Here is a 26,293-nt window from a genome sequence, read left to right as displayed (position 1 = left end):
AAAGTAGGTGACTGAGTAATGCATGCATGGAAAAATGATGCTGAATGTTTTATACTTCCACCCATCTGCAAAGTCTCTCTCACTGATCTCTCTACCAGTCAATTTATTTACACGCTTGATGAGGTCCTTATATGGTCTGGATTCATGACTGATTCTCTGATTGCTGGTTTATTCCATTTTCAACTCAGCAACTGCAGCAAAGATAAACAGGCATGCAGAAAGAAATTTGGGGATCTGCAAATCATTTGCAAATCTTCATTTCGGGCAGGTTTGACAAGACATTAATTCTGTCCGAAAAGGGAGATAGACAAGAAAACCCCTTGAAATCTCTCATTTTGAAGGAAAATGGTGATGCTTTCTCTCGTAATGGCAGTCAAGTGCTGCCTGAATGTGACATGAACAGAGTGCAGATGAGCAATCTGTGCCTCTAAGCTGTCCAGGTTGCAGGACTGAAAAGAGTAGAATTCCAAAAGTAACAATTACCTTTATTTTCTTGTATCAGCACATAGTGCTGCCAGCTGCACAGATCTGCCTCACAGTCGTGCCCAAGCGCTGTTTATGCATTATGGCAATACAGACAGCAGCTGTTTGCCCATACAGCCTAATCATAATAATATCACTAATTAACAGAACATGGTGCAAGGAGTGCCAGTGTTCCTCCTCAATTTAAAGAAAAGAATTTAAAGAAAAATGCAAAGCATGAATTAAAGATATAAAAAGCTGATGGCCACATCTTCTGAAAACTGAGGTGTTAAATACTGGCCGTATATGAATATCAGGTCAATACTACTGTTCTTCTCCCCATTTTTGCCACTGTCTGCACAACTTTGGAAATGTACCTTAAAGTCCCTTGTCCTGGGTTCAGCTATAGCAGTCATTTTTCTCCTGCTTAGTAGCTGGTGCAGTGCTGTGTTTTTTAACTTTCAGCCTGGGAACAACGCTGATAACACCGATGTTTTTAGTTGTTGCTAAGTAATGTTTATTCCAACCAAGGACTTTCTCAGTCTCATGCTTTGCCAGGGAGGAGGGGAAGCCGGGAGGAAGCAGAGACAGGACACCTGACCCAAACTAGCCAAAGGGGTATTCCATACCACAGCACGTCATGCCCAGTATATAAACCGGGGGGAGTTACCCGGAAGGCCCAGATCACTGCTCGGGTCGGGCTGGGTATCGGTCGGCGGGTGGTGAGCAATTGTATCCTCTCCCCTTGTTATTTCACTAATCGTTATTATCATTGGTGGTAGCAGTAGTGGTTTTGTGTTATACCTTAGTTGCGGGACTGCTCTTATCTCAACCCGTGGGAGTTGCATTCTTCCCATTCTCCTCCCCATCCCTCCGGGAGCGGGGGAAGGAAGAAGGGGGGGGGGGGGAGTGAGCGAGCGGCTGTGTGGTTCTGAGTTACCAGCTGGGCTCAAACCACGACAGTTCTTTTTGGCGCCCAACGTGGGGCACGAAAGGTTGAAATAACGACAGATCTGACCAGAGTGTGTTTAATCATATTTGTGATAAGCATTCATTGTTACTACTCGTCACAATGGTGATTATTTGGCTCTCAGACGTGTTGCGCTTGATCTCAGAGTTTCAGCATGTTGTACCTTACTTACAGCCACTATTTGCTGTTTTAGCGTTTATCGGCTGGGGGGCCTGGGCTAAGGTTCTTGTTTCACTGTACTTCATGGTAATGACTTGTAATACAATAGACTCATTGATCATGAAACTGGTCTGGTTTGTGCTTCCAGCGTGGCCATCACCACTATACATTGGGAGGTATATAATGAAATATTTTAGCAATTGCATATCTTTTTTTTTCTCCTCGGGGGGTAAACTTACGAAGGAAGCATTCTCTTTCACCCCCCGTTCCCCCACCAGCCTATTTGCAACAGCAATTGAGAGTTCTGAAGGTTTTAGATGGCCTTTGAGTACCCTTGAAACCTGCCTGCTGATTGTGCTGGGGATCAGCATGTTGGCAAACATACGGAGTGTGTTTTACCCCCGGCCATCCCGTCGTAGGAACATCCTATTTCGTTTAATGTCAAAAATTCAGCAGTATCAGGTTCGAATCTGGTCTAGGGTTAGACGATGATATAGGAGGACCACCAGGAGATTTTCCCTGAGGCTGGACAGTTATGAGTGGCAGGGTGTGTGGGATAGTATGGGCAAGTACCTAGGCCAGTGGGCCCCTCCAGTGCTTTGGAACTTCACCACTGAACAAGTGCAACATCCGGAAAAACTAGTAAAACACTTAAACGAGGTGTGCTGTCGTCCTGGTTATACCAGAGAGGGACAAATTTTGGCAACGTGCTGGGGCTTGGCCTATGCCTACAGAGCCCTGCTCAACACTATCCAGCACCTTCAAAGGGAAAAAAATGTCTCTGGATCTGATGGCAAAGCAACAGACAACGCAGCTATGCCAACTACAAGCACAGCAGCTACTCAGACCCTGACCACAACAGTCAACACAGCTACTCCAAGTACAGCAGCTACATCAACCCCAGTGACAAGCACAACAGCTACTCAAACCCTGACCACAACAGTGCACCGGCGGCAATATTGCACCAACCGAGACTCCTTGATTCCCATCCATAAGCTGATCTGCAGACTGGAGAGCCAAGGAGTGATCAGCAGGACCCGCTCACCCTTTAGTAGCCCCATATGGCCAGTGCAAAAGTCTAATGGAGAGTGGAGATTAACAGTAGACTATCGTGGCCTGAACGAAGTCACACCACCATTGAGTGCTGCCGTACCGGACATGTTAGAACTTCAGTATGAACTGGAGTCAAAGGCAGCCAAGTGGTATGCCACAATTGACATTGCCAATGCATTTTTCTCAATCCCTTTGGCAGCAGAATGCAGGCCACAGTTTGCTTTCACTTGGAGGGGCGTCCAGTACACTTGGAACCGACTGCCCCAGGGGTGGAAACACAGCCCTACCATCTGCCATGGATTGATCCAGACTGCACTGGAACAGGGGCAAGCTCCAGAACACCTGCAATACATTGATGACATCATCGTGTGGGGTGATACAGCGGAAGAAGTTTTTGAGAAAGGGAGGAAAATAATCCAAATCCTGCTGAAGGCCGGTTTTGCCATAAAACGGAATAAGGTCAAGGGACCTGCACAGGAGATTCAATTTTTGGGAATAAAATGGCAAGATGGACGCCGCCAGATCCCCACAGACGTGATCAACAAGATAACAGCAATGTCTCCACCAACTAACAAGAAAGAAACACAAGCTTTCTTAGGTGTTGTGGGGTTCTGGAGAATGCACATCCCAAATTACAGTCTGATTGTAAGCCCTCTCTACCACGTGACCCGGAAGAAGAATGATTTCAAATGGGGCCCTGAGCAACAACAAGCCTTTGAACAAATTAAACGAGAAATAGTTCATGCAGTAGCCCTTGGACCAGTCCGGGCTGGGCCAGATGTGAAAAATGTGCTCTATACCGCAGCTGGGGAGAATGGTCCTACCTGGAGCCTCTGGCAGAAAGCTCCAGGGGAGACTCGAGGTCGACCCCTTGGCTTTTGGAGTCGGGGATATAAAGGATCCGAGGCCAGCTACACTCCCACTGAAAAAGAGATACTGGCAGCCTATGAAGGGGTTCGAGCTGCCTCAGAAGTGATTGGAACTGAAGCGCAGCTCCTCCTGGCACCCCGGTTGCCTGTGCTGGGCTGGATGTTCAAAGGCAGGGTCTCCTCTACACATCATGCAACTGATGCTACATGGAGTAAGTGGGCCGCACTAATTACACAACGAGTTACCGGCTGGGCTCAAACCACGACATCCCTCTATGCTAATATAGGAAATTTGATGAGTTGGGAAAGGCTGAAAGTTGAAAACATAGATTAGAACAGCGTATTTAACGTTTTTTGAAAGGGAGTAGAGGGAACCTTAGATATATCCAAATCACAAACTGAATTTTCTAACACTAACAGCACCTATTCACTTTCTGGTATGACTCAGATATTAAACAAATCTTTGCAAGGTTTGTAGTAGTGCTGCTTAGAGAATGAACTATATTACTGTACTATTGTGTAGATGTAATGCAAACAGATGCACAGTTTTAGCTTGGAGTTCATTCATAACTACCACTCATCCCATGCTTATATCAATATTTACTACAAGATAATTCACTTGAAAAACCTGGACGGATTATACTCTATCACTTGGCAGGTCAATGAAAATTCTTTCTACAGGAAACTCTTCAGTTCAGTAAAACCACAACAGCACTAAAATACTTTTTACCTTCTGGGAAGTTTGTGGTCTCTTTTGACTTTACAGTTATATAAGCACTGATGATGATCTCCTCACTACCTCACTGAAGACAAGATAATACTTTTAAGATGTTTATGTACATTTTTATTGTTACTATAATTGCTTTGAAGGCTTAGTCTATACAACATGAGAACTACTGAAGCTGTATAAGAATAATGCTGGTACAAAAAAGGAGTATCAGAGATCATTTCACAAAGTTCTGAAACAGTTTCATGATCAAGTTAAGCAAGACTTTTGCCTTCTGAAGCCTAAGAAAGCTTTCTGACAAAGTAACAGCTCCTCTGCAGCAGAACAGAGGCAACTCTCTGCCTCTTTAAACCCAGGACAGCAGGGGTTGAGCCACCCCTCTCTTCTGGAATGTCAATCTGCAGAAACATGCTGTCAAATGAGTTTACTCCCCTGCAATTCTTAGGGCTGATTATGAAAATGCATACTAAAAATGGAAGAACTGTGTTCATACTACTTTCTTAAAATCCAATTCAAGCTCAATTTTACTGAAGAAAAAAAAAAGCAGACTGTGTTGCTTATCTGTCTCAAAAGAACTCAGTTTGATTTTGTAAATGCAAAACAACTGGTGGACTTGAAGCCAGGAAGAAAAAAAAAAAAGGAAAGAAAAAAAGGTTACTTTTTTTTTGTTCATTTTATTGTTTTTCTAACAGCCAGATAGCACATGTTTTTATCATACATTAAGCATAATTCTTTTTTGCATTGGCATTATCACCCTTTGTACGGATTCCCCTTCTGAAACATCTGAGACTGCTCCATGGCATAGTGGGAAATCCCAGGGCCCAGAGTCCTGACCTCGTGCCATGGTGCAGGATGACCATGCTGCTGGGATGGAGCGGAATGAACACTGGTGTTGGCAGTGCACAAAAGGGAATATAATGGAGCTCGCTCCACTTAACTGTGGTTCTGCAAGACTAACAAGAGCGTAAGCTGCATTTTTTCCATAAAGTGGACACATACAATGCTGAATCAACACAGGAAATAAATCAGTTGAAGAGGAACTTTTTTTTTGCTGCTGTTATTCTATGAGGACTCCTTTGGAGAACCGAAAGAGAGAGAGGAGCACAGAAAACACCAGGGAAATACTTTCTCAGAAGGTAAACATTTCTTTTTGTCTTTAATAAAAACCACTAAAACCCCATTTCTGAGGGACTGGGGTTGTTTAGTCTGGGGAAAAGGAGGTTCTGTACAACTCCCTCAAAGGAGTTTGTAGCGAGGTGGGGGTCGGTCTCTTCCCCAAGTAACAAGCAATAGGACAAGAGCAAATGGCCTCAAGTTGTGCCAGGGGAGGTTTAGATTGATGTTAGGGAAATTTTTTTCACTTAAAGGGCTGTCAAGCATAGGAACAGGCTGCCCAGGGAAGTGGTGGAATCACCATCCCTGAAGGTATTTAAAAGACGTGTAGATGTGGTGCTTAGGGACATGGTTTAGTGGTGGACTTGGCAGTGTAAGGTTAATGGTTGGACTTGATGATCTTAAAGGTCTTTTCCAGCCTAAAGGATTCTATGATTCTGAGCTGGTAAAATGTGTGATTTATCAAGATAGGGTCTGCCCTTCTGGTGCTTTTACTTCTAATCTGCAAACTTGTGAATTTGCCAGTAGTCAGATGCCGTTTATCTTTTGTTCTAATACTAAAAATCTTTGCTGGTGGCAGTTAAAGGAATATTCTAAGGGGACAACTTGTGTACCAATGTGTCTAAGTAATCTATGTTGCTGAATTAAATATACTATAGCTAAGGCTTTTAGGCATGGCCAATATCTGATGTTCCATGGGAAGTGAATATCAATGCAAGGCTCAGTTGCACAATGATGATCTCATCCGTTAGTTATGGGCTAAGCTGCGTACCATACTTGCATATATGGCTTTCATGCAAGATACATAAATAATATTATCATAGTTTGTCAGTATTATATCAAATTAATAATGTCTATAGTTTAAATCTGTCCAATTCTTGAACAAGGAAGTAGAGTTCAATTGCAAAATACCAAGACAAAAAATTTTCTTTGTTTTTGATTTCATTGAAGTCTGGGCATTGCAAGACTTTCAATCTTTCAAACTATTTTGTAAAGATGATCACTACATCAATAATTCCGTATCACCACTTTCCTGAATCATTATGGCTCACCTCATCAACTTATTAAGGAGGTGGAAAAATGCACAAAAACAGTAATGTAGGCCCAGACAGACAGAGCTCCCTATCCTGCCACTGTACAGATCCATTTCAGTCTATCTAAATCTGGTTCTAAAATCAGTTCCTTCATCTTGGAGCGCATATACTGTAGACTGAGTTGTTCCAGTTTTGGCGTGTGATTTCTGCAGAATAAATCGTACTAAATGTCAAGCAGATGTAGGGTACCAAACTATTTTTAACTTGAGTGAGTAAAAACTCTACTGGATTTGAGGAGCGATGTCTTTGGTTCACCATTGCTGGATTTCCTACATCATGTTTACAAACACTGTTTTGATACATATGATCTAGAAGACTTTCACTAAAAGTGAAAATCTTCTACATCCTTTTTGAAAAAAAGATATTGTAGTAAACATAGAAATAGTCTAAAATATTTCACGCTTTTCATGTGGTAACATAAAATGCATCTGAAACTGGGTAGGAATTAGGAATAAAGTACAGTCTGGAGTCCAAGTTCAGAATTAGGGGTAGAACATCACCAAATATAAAACGATCACAATTCCTTCAACACCAAAAAGCTGTGTGCATCCAAGCTGGCTTTCTAGCAGTGTATATATAAACGTGTGCATGTATATTAAAGCTGTGTACAAGCAGTTAATCAAGAGAAGCTTAATACTTTCGGAGAGGCTAGTGTCTTTTTCAAACATGATTTTATAATACACTATGGACTAGAATTTTTTAAAGATCGATTTTATGCATTAAAAAATAAACCATTCCATTTCCCCCTAGGCAGGATCTGCAGTACTAAAACAATTTGTGCACATCATTTTTGAAGTATGATCCTCAAGAAATAACATTCCTGATAAGACCTTACTATTGTTAACAAGAATGAAAGAATGACTTAGATGTCTTAAGAACAGATGCTTCCCTGACCCACCATTCAACTGCAGCCTATTTAACTCAGTGCATTTCTCCAATTTGTCAAAATCATTTTAAAGCCTAATTCAGTCCTCCACAACATCTGCAGTCCTTTTCAGAATCATATGTCTACATATTCCTACTGTATAGCATTATTTCCATTAATCTAGAAGATAAACTATTAGAAATCATGAATGTATTTCAAAACATCAGCACAATAACATTGCACTGGAAGAGAGAGAAGTTGCAAAAATAGCAGACAAAGAATCACTTCACCCTGAATTCAGTATTTCATACTTCCCTGCAACGAAGGCCAAGATGCAACAAATTTAAAATCAAAAATAACAGAACTATTTGCATCAAGTTTTGCAGAATCTTTACATGGAACTTTTAATTGCTTAGATAAAATATAATACTCTACGCTCTTATTTAAACAAACTGAAATTGGCAAAGAAGCAAGTCAGTTGACACTAAGTCTATAAATGAAAGATTCAATAGACCTACATAAAAAACTCCAGAGAACAAAAATTACGTAAACAGTGGGATCCAATTACAAAATCAATATAGTTTTATTCAGTGTTTCCTGTTATTCATTGATGAAAATATTCAAAAGAAATCTTTATTGATCAGTAATAAGGTTAGCATGTCTAACATTGAAACTCAGATTATTTTGTAATTCTTTCTTTAGCTTCTAAAATATTATTTTCCAGCTCTCAGAAGAAACATGACATCTCCTATAACATAAAAACCTTAGAAGTGAAAATATCCAGTCCCGATATCAAAAGCGCATTACCTCATTGCATTTACTTATTCGCCTTGCCACAATAAGCTGAATCATTCCCCGTTTGTTTCCTTCAGTGGACATGGACCTCCTTAAGGTTTCCATAGCATCTTGATTTGTTTTGCCCAATAGTGATTCTCCATTTACCGCTATTAGTTGATCATTCACTCGAAGCCTGCCATCCTGGAAAAGGAAAGATTACAGCTAGTTACATAAAACACGCACAAAAGTAGTTTAGGCTGCTGGAGAGAAGAAAAAGCAAAAGCAAAATAATCAGCTATGCTTAGTTCTAATAGTTTATGGCCAAATGAACGCTGGTATAATAGCTTCCATTGTAGCCTCTGTAGGAAATGTCTATTCCAATTATAGATTTGTACTGCAAGCTATTATCATAACCTGTTTGCACAAATAGCACACTAATTGAACTGTACCAGAGACAGTTCGTATCCTTCCCAAGAATCTGTGAGGGCTGTTTAAATCCTGGGACCCGCAATCATGTAAATCTGAGTGAAAATCTAAATGTCACCTCTGATGGTGTAATTGGAAAAAGCTAGTTATAGAGCAATCTCACTCTTCTTGAATCTGTGGTTATTTTCAAAACAGCCTTATTATGGAAAACTGAGGAAGACCAAAGTACACATATGTTCCCTCTTACCTTGGATGCTGCTCCACCATTAATAATGGACTTGACGAAGATTCCTAAGTCAGCATGGTTTTCCTTTGACCGGTTACCTTTGACACTCACACCAAGCCCAGCTGATCCAGAGTCATTCAGTGGAACTTCAAATGTCAGGAATTCCCTGGTGCCATCAGGTGTGAGGACAAGCTCCTCTTCTTCTGCTTTCTGTTGGGAAGATTAGCATGGGATTATAGAAGAGCATTTCTCTTTGGGAATTCTCTTCCCTCTACAGCTATTAGCACTAAAAAAAACCCCTGCTTTTAACTAAAATGCCACAATATTTTCCACAGCAATTCCTTGAAGAAACATGTACAGATAGTGTATTTTCAATCACCTCCAGCTGATGCACAGATTCAGACATACCTTACATTTGGGTCTAAGTGCTTCTCTGTCTAGTAAAATTGAATTGTATGTCATTACTGAATGTGCCATTAATACCAACTCACACATAAGCTGCTATTTCATTAGCCAAAAGAGAGCTGTATCAGAAATATTTTCTTACTTGCAAACTTACAGAATTTTTAAAATACCATCATCATCTATGGTAGCTTTGCAGCCATCAGGAGAAACTATGTGCGAGAAAATTAAATTCAAAAATTACTCATTCACCTCATTTCATTTAAAACTAGCTGTGTTAGGAAAAACAGAAAATTACACATCTGAAATCTGCAACAGCTCATCTCTCTGCTATTGCCAAGCTTAGCATCAAATCCAGCTCTGAGTGGCAATTTTCTTGTCCTTCCCGGCTCTGCCCTTCACCTCTGCCCTCTTACCCACATCTTTGGTTCTTCACGGTCCTCCACACCCAACTTTAGCCTGGTTGGGACATTCATGGGTTTTGAACACCTGGAATTATAGTCCCAGGCCTGCCAGAGTCTCCAGCAAGTAGCTGCTCAGAAACACCCTTCCATGCACCCAAGAGCCATGCAAGCACAGGTGATTGGCCTTCTCACTTCACCTCTTGCCAAGCTCACAGTGGCAGTGGTCCAAGAGCGGGGGCCTTGTGGTGTCCCCACAGAGCAGTGGCATTTATGGGGGCAGCAGGCATGGGTACAGCACCCACAAAAAGAAAACACTCAGGCCCTGAGAGCAGGGCTCATGCTCAAGAGACTGCTCCCAAAAGGAGGAACAGGCTGTTCACCAGCCTTGTCCCTTGCAGTAGACATTGTTCACCTGTCTCTGACCATCTTTCAGTTATAACAAAGTGGTTATAATCACTTTTGATTATAACTTTCTCAATTAAAGAGAAAAGTCGTGCCCTTAACGGCAATTCTCTGCAGTGGGCCCAGTGTCTGGCCTCCAGAAAGATGCTTCTGTGCTGCAGAAAGAAACTGTGCTGTTTCTTTCTCACCCACATGAAGGAGAAAGAGTAAGAGAATGTCCAGCAGAAGGTGCACACTAATGTCCAACATGGCAGTTCTTCTCTGGAAGAATTAATTTGGCCATTTTTTCATAATCCTAGCAAATATGTCACTTCCCTTACTGACACTGATTTTATATCAATATTTCCCATGTCATTCTCATCTATTTGCACAGCTTGCTACTATTTTTCTCCTACTCCCAGATACTTTGAGCAGGACAAGACACATCAGAAGTTAACATGCACCTGCTGAGCTATCCCTGTTTCTGAAGACCTGAGGAAATGCAAAGCGCTTCTAAAATCCAAACACAGACTATGACAAAGATGGATGTGAAAGCCATGTGGAGCACAGCAGACCGAGATGATCAATTTGGGTACAAGCATGCTAGTTGTATCACCATTGACCTAAAAATGCAATGCGAAAATGTCACATGGGAAGGCAGTCAGATGCTGAGAGAACTGGAACAGCTGAGGGAAGAAAAACAGGAGCTCCATCTTTTCCCACTTGGTTAAAAGCATGAACCTTAATGTGTTCATCAGCTCTTTCCCTTGCACTAGACATTATTTGCTCATCTCTAACCACCTTTTAACAAAGCATAATGCTTAATCAACTAAAAATAATAACACCCCCTATCCAAGTGCCATAGCTTGGCTGGCTCGCTTACGAATCCCATTATCCAAATACATCTCTTAGCCATGCAAAACAGCATTATCTGTGCTAGCTGTCAGGAAAAGAAAGATGCACTATGTCCGTGGGATAAAAACTGGATCTAAGAAATATCTCCCAAATTTGAGGAAAATTACAACCCTAATTTTCCTGCTTGGATCACAGAAGCACTAGTTACAGCATACATTTGAATGCATCTTTTGTCAGATGGCTGCAGAATAAACCAATCTGAGACAGATCTACGTTATCTTTTAGTTTCTGTAATACTGATCACTTTCATATTCCTTAATAAATAATAGTAGGAATAAAAGCTTGTGAGCCAAAAGGGAAATAAAGTCAAGGTAGGATGTATGGGTAATCCAAGGAAGCACATAAGCTTATTAGATTTTTCTTTACTAGTATTACCATAAATTTATAATCAACCAACCTTCCCTACTTCCAATTTTTTCTAATCTCAAAAAAAGCCCTGCTGGAAGTTCAGCCATAGCAATCTCCCTTGAAGGGCAGAGAACAGAACTGCTTCCTGCACAGCCTGTCCCCGTTGGGCGCACTTCTCTATGCCAAAGGGTCAATTGGAAAGAGTGCATCAGTAAGCATCCCCAAGGACTTGGCTAATGGCCTCTACACTACTTCTCTTCAGCAAGACCGAAGAGCTGCATTATCAGCTCAGCACTATTCCTAACGTAAGGCTTCTGCTTTCTTGTTTTCTACAGTCTTGAATAAGGAAATAAGCTAAAATCAAGCTACAGACACCTTAGTGTGCAGGTGAAACTTAAGGCCTAAACCTGAAGCAAACTAATCCTTAACAGCTGCACATGAGTGAGTAGATCATGCTCATGAAAAAATGAGAAACAGCAGCCTCAGCACTGGAACAGAAATACTGAAACCATGAGAAAAATGCTCGACTCATCCAGAGAAAAAAATTACCATTACTGGGCTAAGGCAAAATTGCTTTAGGGACTTCTTTGGGTATGCACAGCTTCTTTTAACTAACCCAGGTTGTTCCACCATCGTACCTGTGTCTGCAGTTTTAGGGACATGAGAAGCCTTTTGATCTCTATCTACTATCTGTGTCACTTCTCAGTACCATATGCTTACATGTAGATTTTTAAAAGAAAAAGAGATAGGGAGAACGAATGTTTACTTTTGATATCCCACATTTTTTTGTAAGAATAGGAGAAAAATGTGGCTTTCAACAATAACTGAACCATTAAGATTCAAAGGCTATGGATATGAAAGCACCAACTCTAAAATTTGTGCCACACCATGGTACCGAAGAAAGTCTTACTTCATATGACATACTGAATACAACTTCATACATACAAACCTTGGAACAGAACTGCATAGTGACCAGGAACGCCTAAGCACATCATAAAGGAGCCATTCTCAGAGAAATAAGTGGGAAGATTTTAGACTCATATCGTAATATTTTGAACCAAAGTTGTAAAAACTAAACCAACCAAACAAAAAACCCCCAATAAAACCTCAGTCTGGCTGAATCCTTTGTTCCCCAAAGCCCTTTACAGTAGAGAAGTGTTACACGTACAGTGACTCTTCCCAATTAATTATCAGCTATTATAAAAAAGTAAAATTTGCACTGAAATTCTGTTGAACACTGTGTCTAAATGTAACGAACCATAGAAATTCCCCAACACATCTTTGAGAGCATAAAAATGCACAAAAATCTAAAATGCAGCATTTAAAAATTTCAACTGAGAACACAATCACATCCTAATTGCAATAACTTCCATTTGATCTTGATACACTCTAAATTAACAGCTTCACTATGTCAATCAAACACCTCAACACTATTTTCATGATTAGTTGATCTGTGGGAGAAATTTATTCCTTCACATACTTTGACAGGCCAGCAGTAAACATGCAAGCAAAATTATGTACGGTGAGCCCTGAACAACAAAATTCAACTCCCTTAAGATTTTTCATACAGTATGTCCAAACAATTAACAGCAGAACAATATTCTGTTCAGAGTCTACTGAGGAAAAGGTCATCTGAAATGGCTTCAGCTGGATGAATGAAGCTGCCCAAGTATGTAATTTGTAATAAAAATTCAATTGGTGATAAATTATGTAGGTGACTTTTTTTGCTTCAAATTCATACTTAGCATCAATTTATGCTAAGTGACATTTGAGGTAAGTTTTTCACTTTTTAAGTACAACATCAATATATTGAAATTTAAAGATAAACTTCGTGACTAGAGCAAACTAATGGCAATGCTTCAATATATAAAGAGATTTTAAAAAGCCATAAGATAAACAGGTGGAAAATTATTTTTCTCTTCTACATAACATTGGTTTCTGATCAGACCATAAAACCTAATTAAATTTTATAAACAATGTTAAAACGGCCCATGATGCTAAGAGTGCAATAAGTTTATCTCATCATATTAATAACAGCATCTCCTCCTTATCCTTTTATGCTTTAAATACTGTGAAGAAATTTCTTGCTTGGGACTTCTTCCCTTTATAAAATCTCATCAGGCTTCAGCTGGTGAGTAAGCAGCATGAGATGGGTGAAGAAAGAAACCTAACAGCAAAGAAAAACCTCCTCCCACCTCACGGGGGAAGCAATTTTCAATCAAGCTGGGACAAGTTTCCCAAGTGGCTCGCTGCAGCTACAAATCCATCTGCATTCTCTCAAGTGAAGTTCATTCTCTTGCAAGCTTAGACATGCTGTCTTCTCAGCAGCTATTAAGTCACTGAAACTTGTCTGCAAGTTACTTTGTGATTACATATAGAGAAAAGAAATAAGTTAATCGTGGGACTTTCAGCAAAAATCCAGTGCACTCCTGTTCCCTTTCATAGGAACAATTGATAAAGCTCTGCATCCCTGCTCTTAAAGGGTAACCTATACTTCTAAGCTGTGTATATGAAAACATGTACATGAAAACATTTATAGACCTCTTTTGTACACATATATGCCTGCACATATGCAAACACACCCTCCTACAGAACACGATGATGAAATTCATGTGATAGATCATATAACTATAAAACAAACCCTGCCTAAGGCCTCCAATGACCCCATCTACACTATTCACTTTACTTGTCCCAAATCCTGTTGTGTCCAGCCTTTTAACATCACAGCCCTAAGCCTGTTAGCCTCTGTTTATTATTTTGTTAATAACCTGTCAACCTTTTGCCTCACAATGTGTCCTCTCTTTTGAATTTCTCCATATCTAAAATCTCAAGTTCTTGAAAGATGAGTTTGAAGTCCCAGGGACTTGAGAGCTCACCAGCTCTAGGAAGCATAGGCTGTAAAAGGACAGGAAATTGCAAAATTTCTTTAGTCATTTGGTTCCTGTAATGGGGAATTCCAACCTAACGTCACAGCCTTTTCCATGATACTTTCATTCTTCAGAAGATTTTAACACAGCATTCACTATTTTCTTCTTTCTCACCAGGTACCCGTGATACTAAGAAATCATAACTCCTATATATTGGGAAGCCAATAAAATTTGTCTTGGTATTATTATAACAAAATAGTAATCTTATTTTAAAACACACGATATACGCAAGAGAGAGGAGATTTCACTTAGCTACTGTGCAAAGACATTCTTGACATCAGAGATGACTCAAACTGCTTTGTCCTTCAAGTTAGGTGGGTTGACATTGCTGTCACACCAGACCACCTTCGAAACTGAGATACACAAAAAGATGATGACTCACTTTCATCATATGCCATCACATATACAAATGCCAAACACATAAATCAGACAGCTCTAAGGAACCAAAACAGCTTCCTTGGTCAACAACTGTTTTGTAGGGGGTGACATTTAGTACTTATAAAAATGTAGATGTATTATTGCTGGAGGTACGGAAAACAGAGCAATGTAGGTGGCCTCGCTAACTTCAGTTGAGGCCTCTCCTCAGGAAGAACAACTGAGAGTTGATGCACCCTGCCATGGATAGGCATTAAAGATAAATACAACTACAGCAGCTCAATCAGATTTAACTGGACCTTCAGTAGAGAAAAGCCTGTCTACTGATCCAATAGTGACATGCACACTCCAACTCAGTTTTCTCCTAAAATACAACCAGGCTTTTTATCTTTTTGTTGTTGTTGTTGTTGTTTAAATCAAATAATTGTACGTTGTATTACAGGCTATAAGGGCCTAAAGTGTCTACTTACCTAGTTACAAAATGATACAGGACTTAAGCCAACTAACCAACTAAAATTCTTATGCTTGCTTTCTTTTTCTAATTCTTCCTCGGTTAAATATTTTAATATCCCCCATATGCTAGATAAATAATAATGAATCTTATTTGCACGTATACACTGAGACTCATTATTCATATTAGCTAAGTTAATATGTCACATCTGGCAAAGACTGCACTCATTCAAATCAAACAACAGCTGCTAAATATCAAAAACTACATCTGAATTCTGAGATTTTTATGGGAAATGTGGTCTGCTTTAATCTTAATCCCATCAAGGAAATTTTTTTTGCATATTATGTGTGAATTAACTTTGGTATGTATTTATATGCAGAAATGTTAGCTCTTGAAAATACCACAAAACAGGCCTGTTACATTTCCAGTTATGTCCATTTTAAAGATTTAATTTAATATCAAAAAGCATGTTCCACATTCAAAAATGTCTTCAGTCTACTGTTTTTGATGGATTAAAAAATGGTTTAGGAAAAAATTAAATGTTTTGCAAAGCGCAAAAATTCTATCATGTGATTTTCATTTAGTATGAAAATCAAAGCTTTGCAAAAGCCCGTATTTAAGTACATCCACATGGCTGTTATTTATAAGAAGGCCATTGCTTGTCTATGCTAACGTTATTCTCTCTAATGCTAACACTCTGATCTAGTTTGAGAAGTTGAGATTCTACCTTTCAAGTCGAATGATCCGACCACTAAGAATACTTTGTTGGTTATGCATCTCAGAACTTTACATAGGGACTAGTTAGTTGCTGTCACCATAATGACTGTACTTTATTCAGGCCAACATACTCTGTTCCAAACTGTTGTTCTTACTCAAACTTTGTGCTCCTACTGTATGTTCTGAAACAAATATGCAACTGTAATGTTAACCCCATTTCTTTACAAGATGCTTATCCTAGAGATGTGAAAACCAAGAGATTAGATACACAGCAGGTGTCTGCTCTGCCAAAGAAGCCTATAAAGCTATAGCTCCCTGCACTATCCCTTGTTCAAGAAAAACTTCAATGCCCAACCCACTACTCGACATAGCTCCATAAAAATCTTTATAGTTATCTCGCTGGCCTATTGGATATACGAGACCTGAAAGACTAAAGAAACAGATAGAAAGCGCCTGGGAAAGCCAGACAGAAAAACAAGGTTGAAAGGGAAATAATGCCTTTGTAGCAGTCCACGGCAAGAAACACATTCCATATGAGGCAGGGCCCCTATGGGGCACTGGGACTGACCTGTGTTTTACTCCTGCTGCAGACTTTCAGGCCACCATGGCAAACCACTTTATCTCACTATTTTCCCTGGATTTATGGCAAGGAAGAATCAACACCAAGAGTCTAAAGCCAATAGTGCAGTAAAAGAAGCTTTGCAGAGAACCAATGAGTTTTCAGAAGTTTAAATAAGAATTTTAAGTAACAATGTGAACTTTGCACTCACCCAAAGTCGGAGAAGCGTTTGAAAGAACCTGATGTGAATCTGTTGACTGTGATAGCAGATGACCAACTAAAACAACCTGGCAGCCCCTTTCAGTCTCACACCCTGTATCTGTTGTTTGAACTGTAAATGCCTTACACAGTCAACTCTTGTTATCCAAAATAACGTAAGTCCGATATGAAGGAAATAATATAATAATGGTGAATAATAATGTGCACACCAGTGTGGCTTCAGAAGACCCTGCAGTGGTGGCACTGAGGCAACCCTGTTACAGAACCTCAATGGAGGAACATGTACATTGCCTTCCATGAAACCAGCACTTGGCCAACAAGCGGTATCAACACAAGCTTTGGGAAACAGCTAAAGCTGCCCTGCAGTGCTGCACAGAGCCAGTTTTGGGTCTGCCACACTACAGCGTGGGTAAATAAACTGCAGACAATGCAGTCAAACCTATGAGCCTGAGGGTCAGTCCCAGACACAGTGTTACACAAGTTTATGACGATTACCACTGAACATTCCAGGAAATTCAGACTACTCAAAGAGCATTCATATACACAGTCACTCGACTGTTGTATTAATTATTAACTAGGCATTAATGTCTCGGCTCTACTCATTAATGCCCCAGAACATGCTATTCAATACTGGAGTACCTCCTAAGATAAAAAGACTGTAAACACAACAGTATCCTGCAGAACGTCACACATTCACTAACTCCTTCTTTCATATGGCCAGTGATCTGTTTCTTATGTCAGAACTTTATTAAAAATATAATCTGAAACCACTCAAAATAGTACTTAAAAAAAGGCTTTTAAAACACTGTAATCTCCCTTGTGCCTCACACCACTAGAAGATAAAAAGGTATAAAAATAATTGCCACCAGTTATTTGCAGTATTCCTAAATGCCATGGAGGAAACAACAGCATCAGCTTAGTCATCAAACCTCTCCTCTTCTGATAAAATCATTCTATATCTGATGATATCAGAGCACTGCTGTTGGTGTAGGCTGATGTTAGTCAGTGCACGATCTTGGCTCAATTTTTAGACATTTGGGTCACCTATTGCAGCAATGGAAATTGATGCTCTAAACTATACTCCAAAGAAGGTTCTGTGCAAAGGAGGAGTTGCATCAACTGAATGATACAAAGCTGATATAAAAGCTGAAGTTCTATGTAAGTGCTAAATACAAAGTGGCGGGAACTTAACTTCAGGCTTTTGAAAAAGCTTTGTGGATACGCACCCAGTAACTACACATCTTGAAGTAATAGAAGCAGCTTTTCACCAAAAATAAGAAATAAACACACATGCACTTAGAATACCACCATCTTAAAGCTCGACACTGACAGTGCTTTTTTCCCCAAAAGTAAGCTCCAAGAAATTTCCATCTATTAATTAATATAAATGATGTCTTTCTAGGCATTTGCTAATATATCTCTCATATAACATGAATAGTTGCAAAGTGAAAGTGTATAAAAATAATTATGCATTAGTTCTTGCAAAATGCCTCTGACCACAGTAGCATCACCCCATTCCTGTAGGTGATGAACTCTTGCACAAAAAGTTTAGCTAGCTAATTTGCTCAGAATCATGCAGAAAAGTCTATGGCAAAACCAGCAACTGGATCTGAAAGCACAGTGATCAAAATGAAATTTAGATAATAACAGGAGTATCAGATATTCGAGTTCAAGCAAAAATAATAAGCAATTCCATTTTCAATATCTTTCAGGGCTGCTAAACATTTAGATATCGTTCCAACACACCAACTGCTCTTGTTATGTCACTGTTACGAATCCTGCACTCACTAAAATTCGTAACATTCTGCTCACTTACAGCAATTCGACTGAAAAACAAATGAGAACAGAAAACTGAAGTTTTCCCATGCTGCTGAGTGCAACAATCATGCAATAAAATCCTGAATCCTAACTTTGAATCTCTGTTTACCTATAGACAAAACTCCCTAGAAAATACTTCCTTATATGATAATTATTATTTTTCTAGCATTATGCTTACATGAAATTTAACTTGCTGGTTCTGAATTCAGAAAACAAACAGTGAATGACAATTGTAAAAGCAAAATATTACTGAAACACTATTGACTTTCAAAGAGTATGAGGAAAAATTAATTGGCAGATGTTTTACATAGCGTAATTAACAGTTCATTTCAATGCTCTGTAACAAGATTAAGATAATTATGCTTAGAAACAGAAATGTAATAATGATAAATTACTAGTTTTCATATTACGGTCAATCTCCCACATTCTAAATAATCACCATGTTTAGAAATAGGTGCATCTGTTCCATGTTGTCATCAGCTATACAAATGGCACAAACTCATGACTGGGTGAAACAGTCTTTCACTCAAGACACAGAGCTTTCCTTGCTTCAGGTCTAAACAGAGCGCCTCTTCTGTTCATCAGCAAAACAGAAGGTAAAACCAGCAGTACTGTTTTCACCAGGGCACAGTTACTGCGTAGAAGCTGAAGTTGCATTAGCAATTTGCATTTCTTATGGATAACTGGAGAGCAAAGCTTAAATTCTGTGAGCTTAGCAAGTTACAAAAACTCCTCATATGGAAGCTGAAGAATGAGAATATGAGAATCCGTATTCTGTGACAGTGTGCAAAATATGAAGTCATATGCTTTCCTATATGCATAGTAAGAAATAACTCACCCAAGGATTTCAGGCTACAAATAAATTAACAAAACCCCCTAATTTTCAAGGGGTTTTTTTATTACATCTATGAACATTCTAATGACTGCATCCAAGTGGCATATTACTGTAAACCATTTCAAAGTAACAATTACATGAATGTAATTCCTGAGTAGTAATAACGTGTTGATAAAATATGCTTTATAATTCGGGGTCTACATATACATTTTATTTAGGCTTTCCACTTTTAAGGTTTTTTCTTTCTTTTTTAATTTAAATTTAATTTAAACGTAATTTAAATTTAAATTTTTCTTTAATTATAGGTGATTTTTTCTTCCATTTTGCCACAAAGACACTACAACAGCAAAAAAACCCCCTAAAACCCCGAAACCCAACAACAAAAAATACAACCATTTTGCCTTTAAATTAAAAATAAACCTGTACTTCACTTCTCTCTCATTTCTATAGCTTTGCTGCTTTCATCATGGAGTCTTTTGTTATCTTTTTGCTTTGCTTTCTACTATCAAGTCCTTGACACTGGGAGACTAAAACCTCACAACTAACAGCACAAAGATCAGAGCAGGTACAGATATAGCAATTGCAAGATTAGAAATCTCAAAGACCTGAAAAGTAGACAGAGGAGGAATAAATAGGGATTGAGCAGAACCAAGGAGAATAAAGGACAGCAATGAAAAATACTTTCAATAATAATAAAAAACCCCCAGTGTGTGACTGTATTATTAATGTGCAGCTGAGGAGAATTAGTTCTGTAGAAGTGGAGTATCACACTTATCCAAAGCAAAGTAGATTGGAAGAAGGGAGGTAAGCGCAAAAGCATTGTGCATCATAAATACCCACTGACACCTTTCACATTTAGTTCACTTTTTATTCCCATCCAGAGCTAGGCAAATTTGTTCCTACTATTGATCACTGTTGTTCTGAGCCTTCAAATAAAAAACAAAAAAATCCCACCCCATAATGAATGAAAAACCCAAGACATTATGCAAAAAACCACTTTTGTATTGACCAGCTTTCTAGCTTCATTCCCTCACTTATCAAATATGTTTCCACATGTTTCCCAATTCACTTCCTTATTTCCAAGGCTCGCTAGGGCTTTCTGGTTGTTTGTTTAGAAATCCCTAGCTACTCATACACTCCCTGTCCCTCTTGCATGATCTCCTGACTAACAAGCCATTTTTATCTCACATCTATGGAGAACAAATGAGAGATACTTCTTTTCTTTTGGTCTTTCCTGAGATGAAGTCAGGGTGTTGGTCCCAAAAATGAGAGAGACAGTGGAATTTGCTACAAAACATTGACTTTGCAATAGATGAGCAACTAACTATATAATCACCTTGTAGGCAATCTCCCTAATCTTAATGAAGTTTTGGTGCAGAATTTCACCTCCTAAAGCCAGGATACTTTCGTAAGGGTGCACCCACAAATTATTCTCAGTTGTATCCAGTTACGGGCAGAAACACTGTCCTAGGCTTTGATCTTTGATCTCCTTACATATCAGCAGTAGGTGGTAAGGAACTATGAAGATAAAAACATACATACTCTAATGTTATGTACTAAAAAGATACTCTGAGGCATGCCTGAAACAATGATACACCCCCAGTTCTGCAGAGCCCTTATGCAGATGACTTTCAGACTGGAAGGACATTGAAAGCTGGAGGGATACAAGTGAAGAATGCTACATTCAACTCAAACACCCATTTTTACAGTTACATTCCATTGGCCTGAAAAAGTTATAGTATCAACTAATGTACTGTTGAGTATCTCACTGAAACGGCTGTTACATGTCTTCACATAGTCTTGGCTTTCTCTTTATCCCAGACACCATCTCACCGTTGCTGGTAACACATTTTGAACCATCTAGACAAGCTTTTTCTGATTTTCAGAACCTTAACTAACTCCAAATCGCAGCACAAATCCTCACAATTTCTCCATTATACAATTCATTATATAATTTTGAACTAGGTACCTAATGTGATGGAGATTCTTGAAGTATGTTTTTAACTAAGATGTGGTATACCTTCAAGGTCACATGTTATTGTTATATCCTCTGGTTAATGTTTCTTAAAATAAACCTTTCATTTTAGAAAACTTTTCACATATATCAGTATAATGTGCATTAAGACTGATCCTGTCCTGCTGACTAAAACAACGTATAGAAACAGTATAGGCCCTCAATATACAGCCTCACTGACGCATCCCATACACACCTGCTACAGCCTTCAAAGGGTTAAACTCGATACTACTTCCCTACAGTTTCTTAAAAATAACTAACAAACTGTGGCTTGCTATGAGGAAACAATTGAGACTTAAACCCAAACCACTTAATTTCTGTGTTTGTATCTCAGTTTTCAGTCATATCATAATCATTTAAACAATTAGTTTCAACAAGTAACCGAAGCTAACAGTCTACTCTTATCATTCCAACTTTAGGCCTTTAGCTGTGTATAAAACATGTAATTTCAAATAGCACTTGAACATACATTATAACTGAATTGTATATAATATTCAAACAGTATTTGAAATTACATCAAAAACCACATTTAAAATGTAAAGCTAGAGAGAGCCATCTACAGTATATAAGGTGAAAGGAGGATCTGTGAAACTTTGATGAAGTGCCATATCAATTTAAAAACATTTGGGAGTCTTCCAGTATGGAAAAGACAAAGCTCTTACCGTTTCCTTTGGAATATGTGACTGGCTTTGTTCTGCATTCTAAAGGAAGTAAAAAAAATAAATAAGAACACGACTACATACGACATATACTATCTATCAGCAGGGGGATAAACAAAGGCTCCGATTCTAATGTGAAGTAGTATTGGTAAAATGAAGAGTGTTTGTCACGTCTCTGATTCAAATTTGTCTAAACAAGCAGTAAATGAGAGGTGAACAAAATAACCTCCAACGATCTTAGGCCAGCATACCTGACTTTATCTGGCTATGAGGGAGGTGGCTATCCGGCCAAGGAAGAACGACAGCTGCTTTCACCATTTTCTAACTGGTGAAACATTCTCCTTCAGGGATGTTCTCCATTGGCCTTTCCCTTCTGCTTTGAATTTTTCAGAGAATGACCTCAGCAATCCAGACAAATCCTTTCAAATATTTTAAACAAGTATCTATTTTTTAAAACATCCATTCTCATTCTTACAAGGATTCCCCTTTTGAGTGTATCCAGATCTATAGCACAGGATATCCCAGATCAGGAGGGTGCCTTCAGTCCACCACAGAAGGGATCCTCCTGTACATTGCATTCCTCACCTGTGTCTTAGGGCACATAAGGCAAACCTAAATAATTGGAAAACCTTTCTTCATCCCCCAACTAATTCTCGAAACACACATAAGGAACTATTGCTCTTCCCAGCCCGCATCCACCCATATTAAAACCTCTTGGAGCACCCAGGAGCCACCTTGCTGCTGGCTGGATGAGTACTTGAGTGCTAACCAGTTATTTCTTTACATTCACCTGGGCCAAAATAATATGCTAGGGTTTACTGGATTCTTCTGCTTTGGGCTATATTGCAGATTTTTATGGAGACTCAAATGATTAAGCAAAAAAATGTAGTGGCAAAGGAGTAACACAAACACCCAGCTACCTTTAACCTGCTGCCAACAATCAGCAAGAATAAAATTATGAAGGAGCTAACTACCAGCCACATAGAAAGGACCTACATGTACAAATGGGCATATTAACTTTTAGGGTACTGGAAATTAAACTCTGCCAGACAGTCTCTGCTGATACTGAGAATACAGCTCAAAAGCTAAATAACCCAAGTCAATCCTTCAGTGGATTCACATAGTCAGTAGCATGCTCTAAGAAAATCCTTCACAGCAAGTTATGTTCAGATATGTGAGATAACTACAGTATTACAGGAGCTGTACTTAATAAGAGTAACCCTCATCCCCTTCACAAAGCTTGGGGGCCAGAAGGAAAGATTTTTCAGATACGATCTGTCTTACACTGATGTGAACAAGTCCTAATATATTATCTATCTAGCATTAGGTAACTCTGGAAGCAATAAAATGCTTCATATTCTGGAGATCTCGCTGGTGAGAAAAGTTGACTCCTGCCAATTTGGTTTTATTCCCTGCTTCCACATTTTACTCACTTTCACCATGATCTCCTGGGTGATGATTCTCCATCATACACACACACACTCTAACCTGACCACACGAGCTACAATGATCCCATACTAACCTAAACGGGCTCAGCTTAACATTCCTGTATGTTTTAGATACAACTATACAGTTTTGTAGGTCACTTCCAGACAATAACAGCAACATACATCAAAGACATTAAACTCCACACTCTCCTGAAAGTTTATTGTCTTTGTTTTACTTATAAAGAAACCCAAGGATAAGTAACTTTTCAAAAGTCATTCAACAAGCCATAATCTAAAATGTAAAATCTAAACACCTCTTTTATCGGGATTACTATCTGTACAAATGTTGGCAAATATAAAATGGTTTTAATACTGAGTGCTCCTTGGCAAGCAACAGCAAGTCCTGCCCTTTATGAGATGGATAATATCAAATAACATGATTTTATGCATACGGTTTCCGAGACACATCTCATTCAGTTAATATTTAAAGCATACAAATGTAGAAAATATGACAGAAATAGGGGAAGGATGCAAAGACAAATTGTTCCTAAGTGGCCAAAGAAGGCTTGCATATGAAAAAGATGAACTGACATGATTTCAGACCATTGCCCTCCCTCCTACAACATCAACCTTCTTTTCTTTTCTTATTTTTTTTTTTTTTTTGTACATAAAGCTAGTAAAAGGTGATGAGAAGAGCTGGTTGAAAAGTCTTTTTCTTTTCTTTTAGGATTATTTCTTACCAAAGAAGATCGAACAGCCCTTATGATGAGTTTTAGTTCAACACCTTCCCCAGCAATTCTGCTCCTGCTCTTTGACAGCTGTCAGAAGAGCACACCTAACAGTTCTTCACATCAAAATGCAAACAAACAAATCCTCATGCATCAGAAGATCACACACATGTACTGTCAGATCCTCACAATACCATTTGTTCAACTGGAGCTGCAGGAACATACACCAGTTCAGATATGATCACTGACTACATAGCGCAGAGCCCACCAACTACCTGACAAAGCCACAATGAGATCTAGCTTTGCTATGTTGGTGTTGTCAAAATAGGTGAGACAGTATTGCCTAAGCAGCAGCAGGGAGGCTACTGAGGTTGAACTCATTTAAAGGGGCTGATTTGCTGTTATTTTTAAAACTACATCCAGTCTTACTATTAAATCCCTGCATTACTCACAATGTATCTTTGTTTACAATTATTTAAAATATCATGTTAAATTATGCATCATAAGTTCCTCATATTGCTACAGAAATAATATACACAAAATTAAGACATTTTCTTACTTCTAAGTTTATTTAGAAAACTTTAAAAGCATTTTCATTCACCTTTATGTAAGATAGCAATACTGTGAAAATTACATCATAGGAACTTATAAACAAATTGCTTTCCCAGTTGCAGTAATAAGGTAGGACATAATATAATTTCGAATTGTTCATTTCTTTTCATTTGATGACAACTTTCACTTCAGTACCTGAAGTCATGCTCCAAGAATATTAACGTAAAAGTGTGGTTCATTTGCAACCTTCCCCAACACTTTGACTTCCTAGGTTTAATTGTAGTTTTGAAAAGTAAAAGGCTGATGTTGAATGTCTTGAAATAATTATAAAATAAAATAATTCTCTTTGCGTTCAAAATAACACAAATCCAACAGAAAAATGAAGCAATCAATTCACCATAGTTATATTTGTCACTTATATTTGTCTATCTTAGGATAATGCAGCCAAATAAGTTATTTTTAGAGCTATATATATAATTACGATAATACAAATAATAAATAACTTCAGCAGTTTAATTGAATACAGGACAAAGAAGGACTGCTACATTCACAGTCTACCTTTTCATAACAGAAATTATCTTGAATAATTATCAGAGAAATATCTGTATACACTATGCAAGTGGAGCAGGTACTGTGTGAAACATCATTTTATTTCCATTTCATGTGAATTCCTCAGAAACATTTTCTGAATTGCCCTGCTAAATTAATAACTGCAGGGTTTCCATTGCACAGAGATTGCATTTATCTTCAAAAAAGGGTACTATTTCTTCTATATTCTACTTTTTGATAGAAAGTTATTTACATATCCTGTTTTGGCATAATATTATATGCTCTAAAATAATTTAGTGAGCAGGTAGTGGGACAAATGGCAGGCTTTCAAACATAGATTTGTCTATATAAAAGATATGAAATAATCTACTTGTCTGCATGCATCCAAACAAAGTCCATCCAGTAGCTTCTTCTATAATAAACATTTTCACTCAAAATAAAACTCTCACTTATACATTATCAACAGATACTTAATTCCATTAGCAGATCTTGAAGAGAAATAAAAAACATTCATGTAAAATGTTCTAAATAAAGCAAAATATCTTTTTTTCTTTTTCTTATATTCAGTGCTGGCGATGCATATTTACTAGCAGGTGACAAGATCAAATCATTTTCTTATATTCATCTAAATCTCTTAGCTGCTCTCTATTTTACGCACCAGTTCCCTTGGATGGAATGTTTCTTCCTGTCGAAAAATGAGAAGGCCGACGGTCCCTCCCATCTTGGTGCTTCGCAGCAAGGACACAACTTCTTCTTGAGTTTTGCCTGTTAAATCAACTCCATTTACCTGTGACAATGGAAAAACAGTAGAAATTCATACCAAAAAGTCATGTGAATCATATTGGACAGCATTAAAAAAACTTCACTGAAGCAATCTGCTTATTGGCTAGTACAGCTTCCACTTAATAGAACTAAACATGCATTCTTCACATACCAATACAAATAACAAGCAAGGCAGTTATATTTCCCTCCTTTTTACCAGCAACAGTATACTCCAGTATACTCTAAAGCCAACTAATTTCACCTACCAGTATTTTTTACAAGAATTCTGCACAAAAGTCCTTTGGCAAATCAATATATGTTCCAACACTGGTCCTCTTTCCACATGCCCTAGTGTTATACGTGTATTACAAATATATCTTGTACCACAAATTGTGTCAGAAGTAGAAAATAATTTTTTCCCCCAAATAACTTTGGGGTAGTTATTCTTTATTTTGCCTTTTTTCAGCAGCCCAACCCCTGGGCCTTGATATATCACTTATCACGACAGAC

General features: G+C 38.5%; 1 protein-coding gene across 15 annotated transcripts in view; it reads right to left on the bottom strand.

Annotated features, from left to right (window-relative positions):
* Window positions 1-26,293, bottom strand: part of PARD3 (par-3 family cell polarity regulator) — a 453,511-nt gene that overhangs the window by 174,099 nt on the left and 253,119 nt on the right. For 10 of the 15 annotated variants that reach the window (XM_030491258.1, XM_030491178.1, XM_030491241.1 and 7 more), the window contains 4 exons: window positions 25,680-25,808; window positions 21,769-21,807; window positions 8,763-8,951; window positions 8,120-8,290 (listed from right to left, as the gene is read on the bottom strand). In XM_030491258.1, coding sequence (XP_030347118.1) covers window positions 8,120-8,290; window positions 8,763-8,951; window positions 21,769-21,807; window positions 25,680-25,808 — 528 coding nt within the window. The remainder of the gene's footprint in view (window positions 1-8,119; window positions 8,291-8,762; window positions 8,952-21,768; window positions 21,808-25,679; window positions 25,809-26,293) is intronic. The other 5 variants (XM_030491193.1, XM_030491212.1, XM_030491267.1 and 2 more) reach the window with 1 other exon arrangement.

The sequence above is a fragment of the Strigops habroptila genome, chromosome 1 (assembly GCF_004027225.2).
Source record: "Strigops habroptila isolate Jane chromosome 1, bStrHab1.2.pri, whole genome shotgun sequence".
NCBI lineage: Eukaryota > Metazoa > Chordata > Aves > Psittaciformes > Psittacidae > Strigops > Strigops habroptila.
Note: the sequence above shows the minus strand (reverse complement) of the source record. Positions and strands in the feature narration are given on the sequence as shown.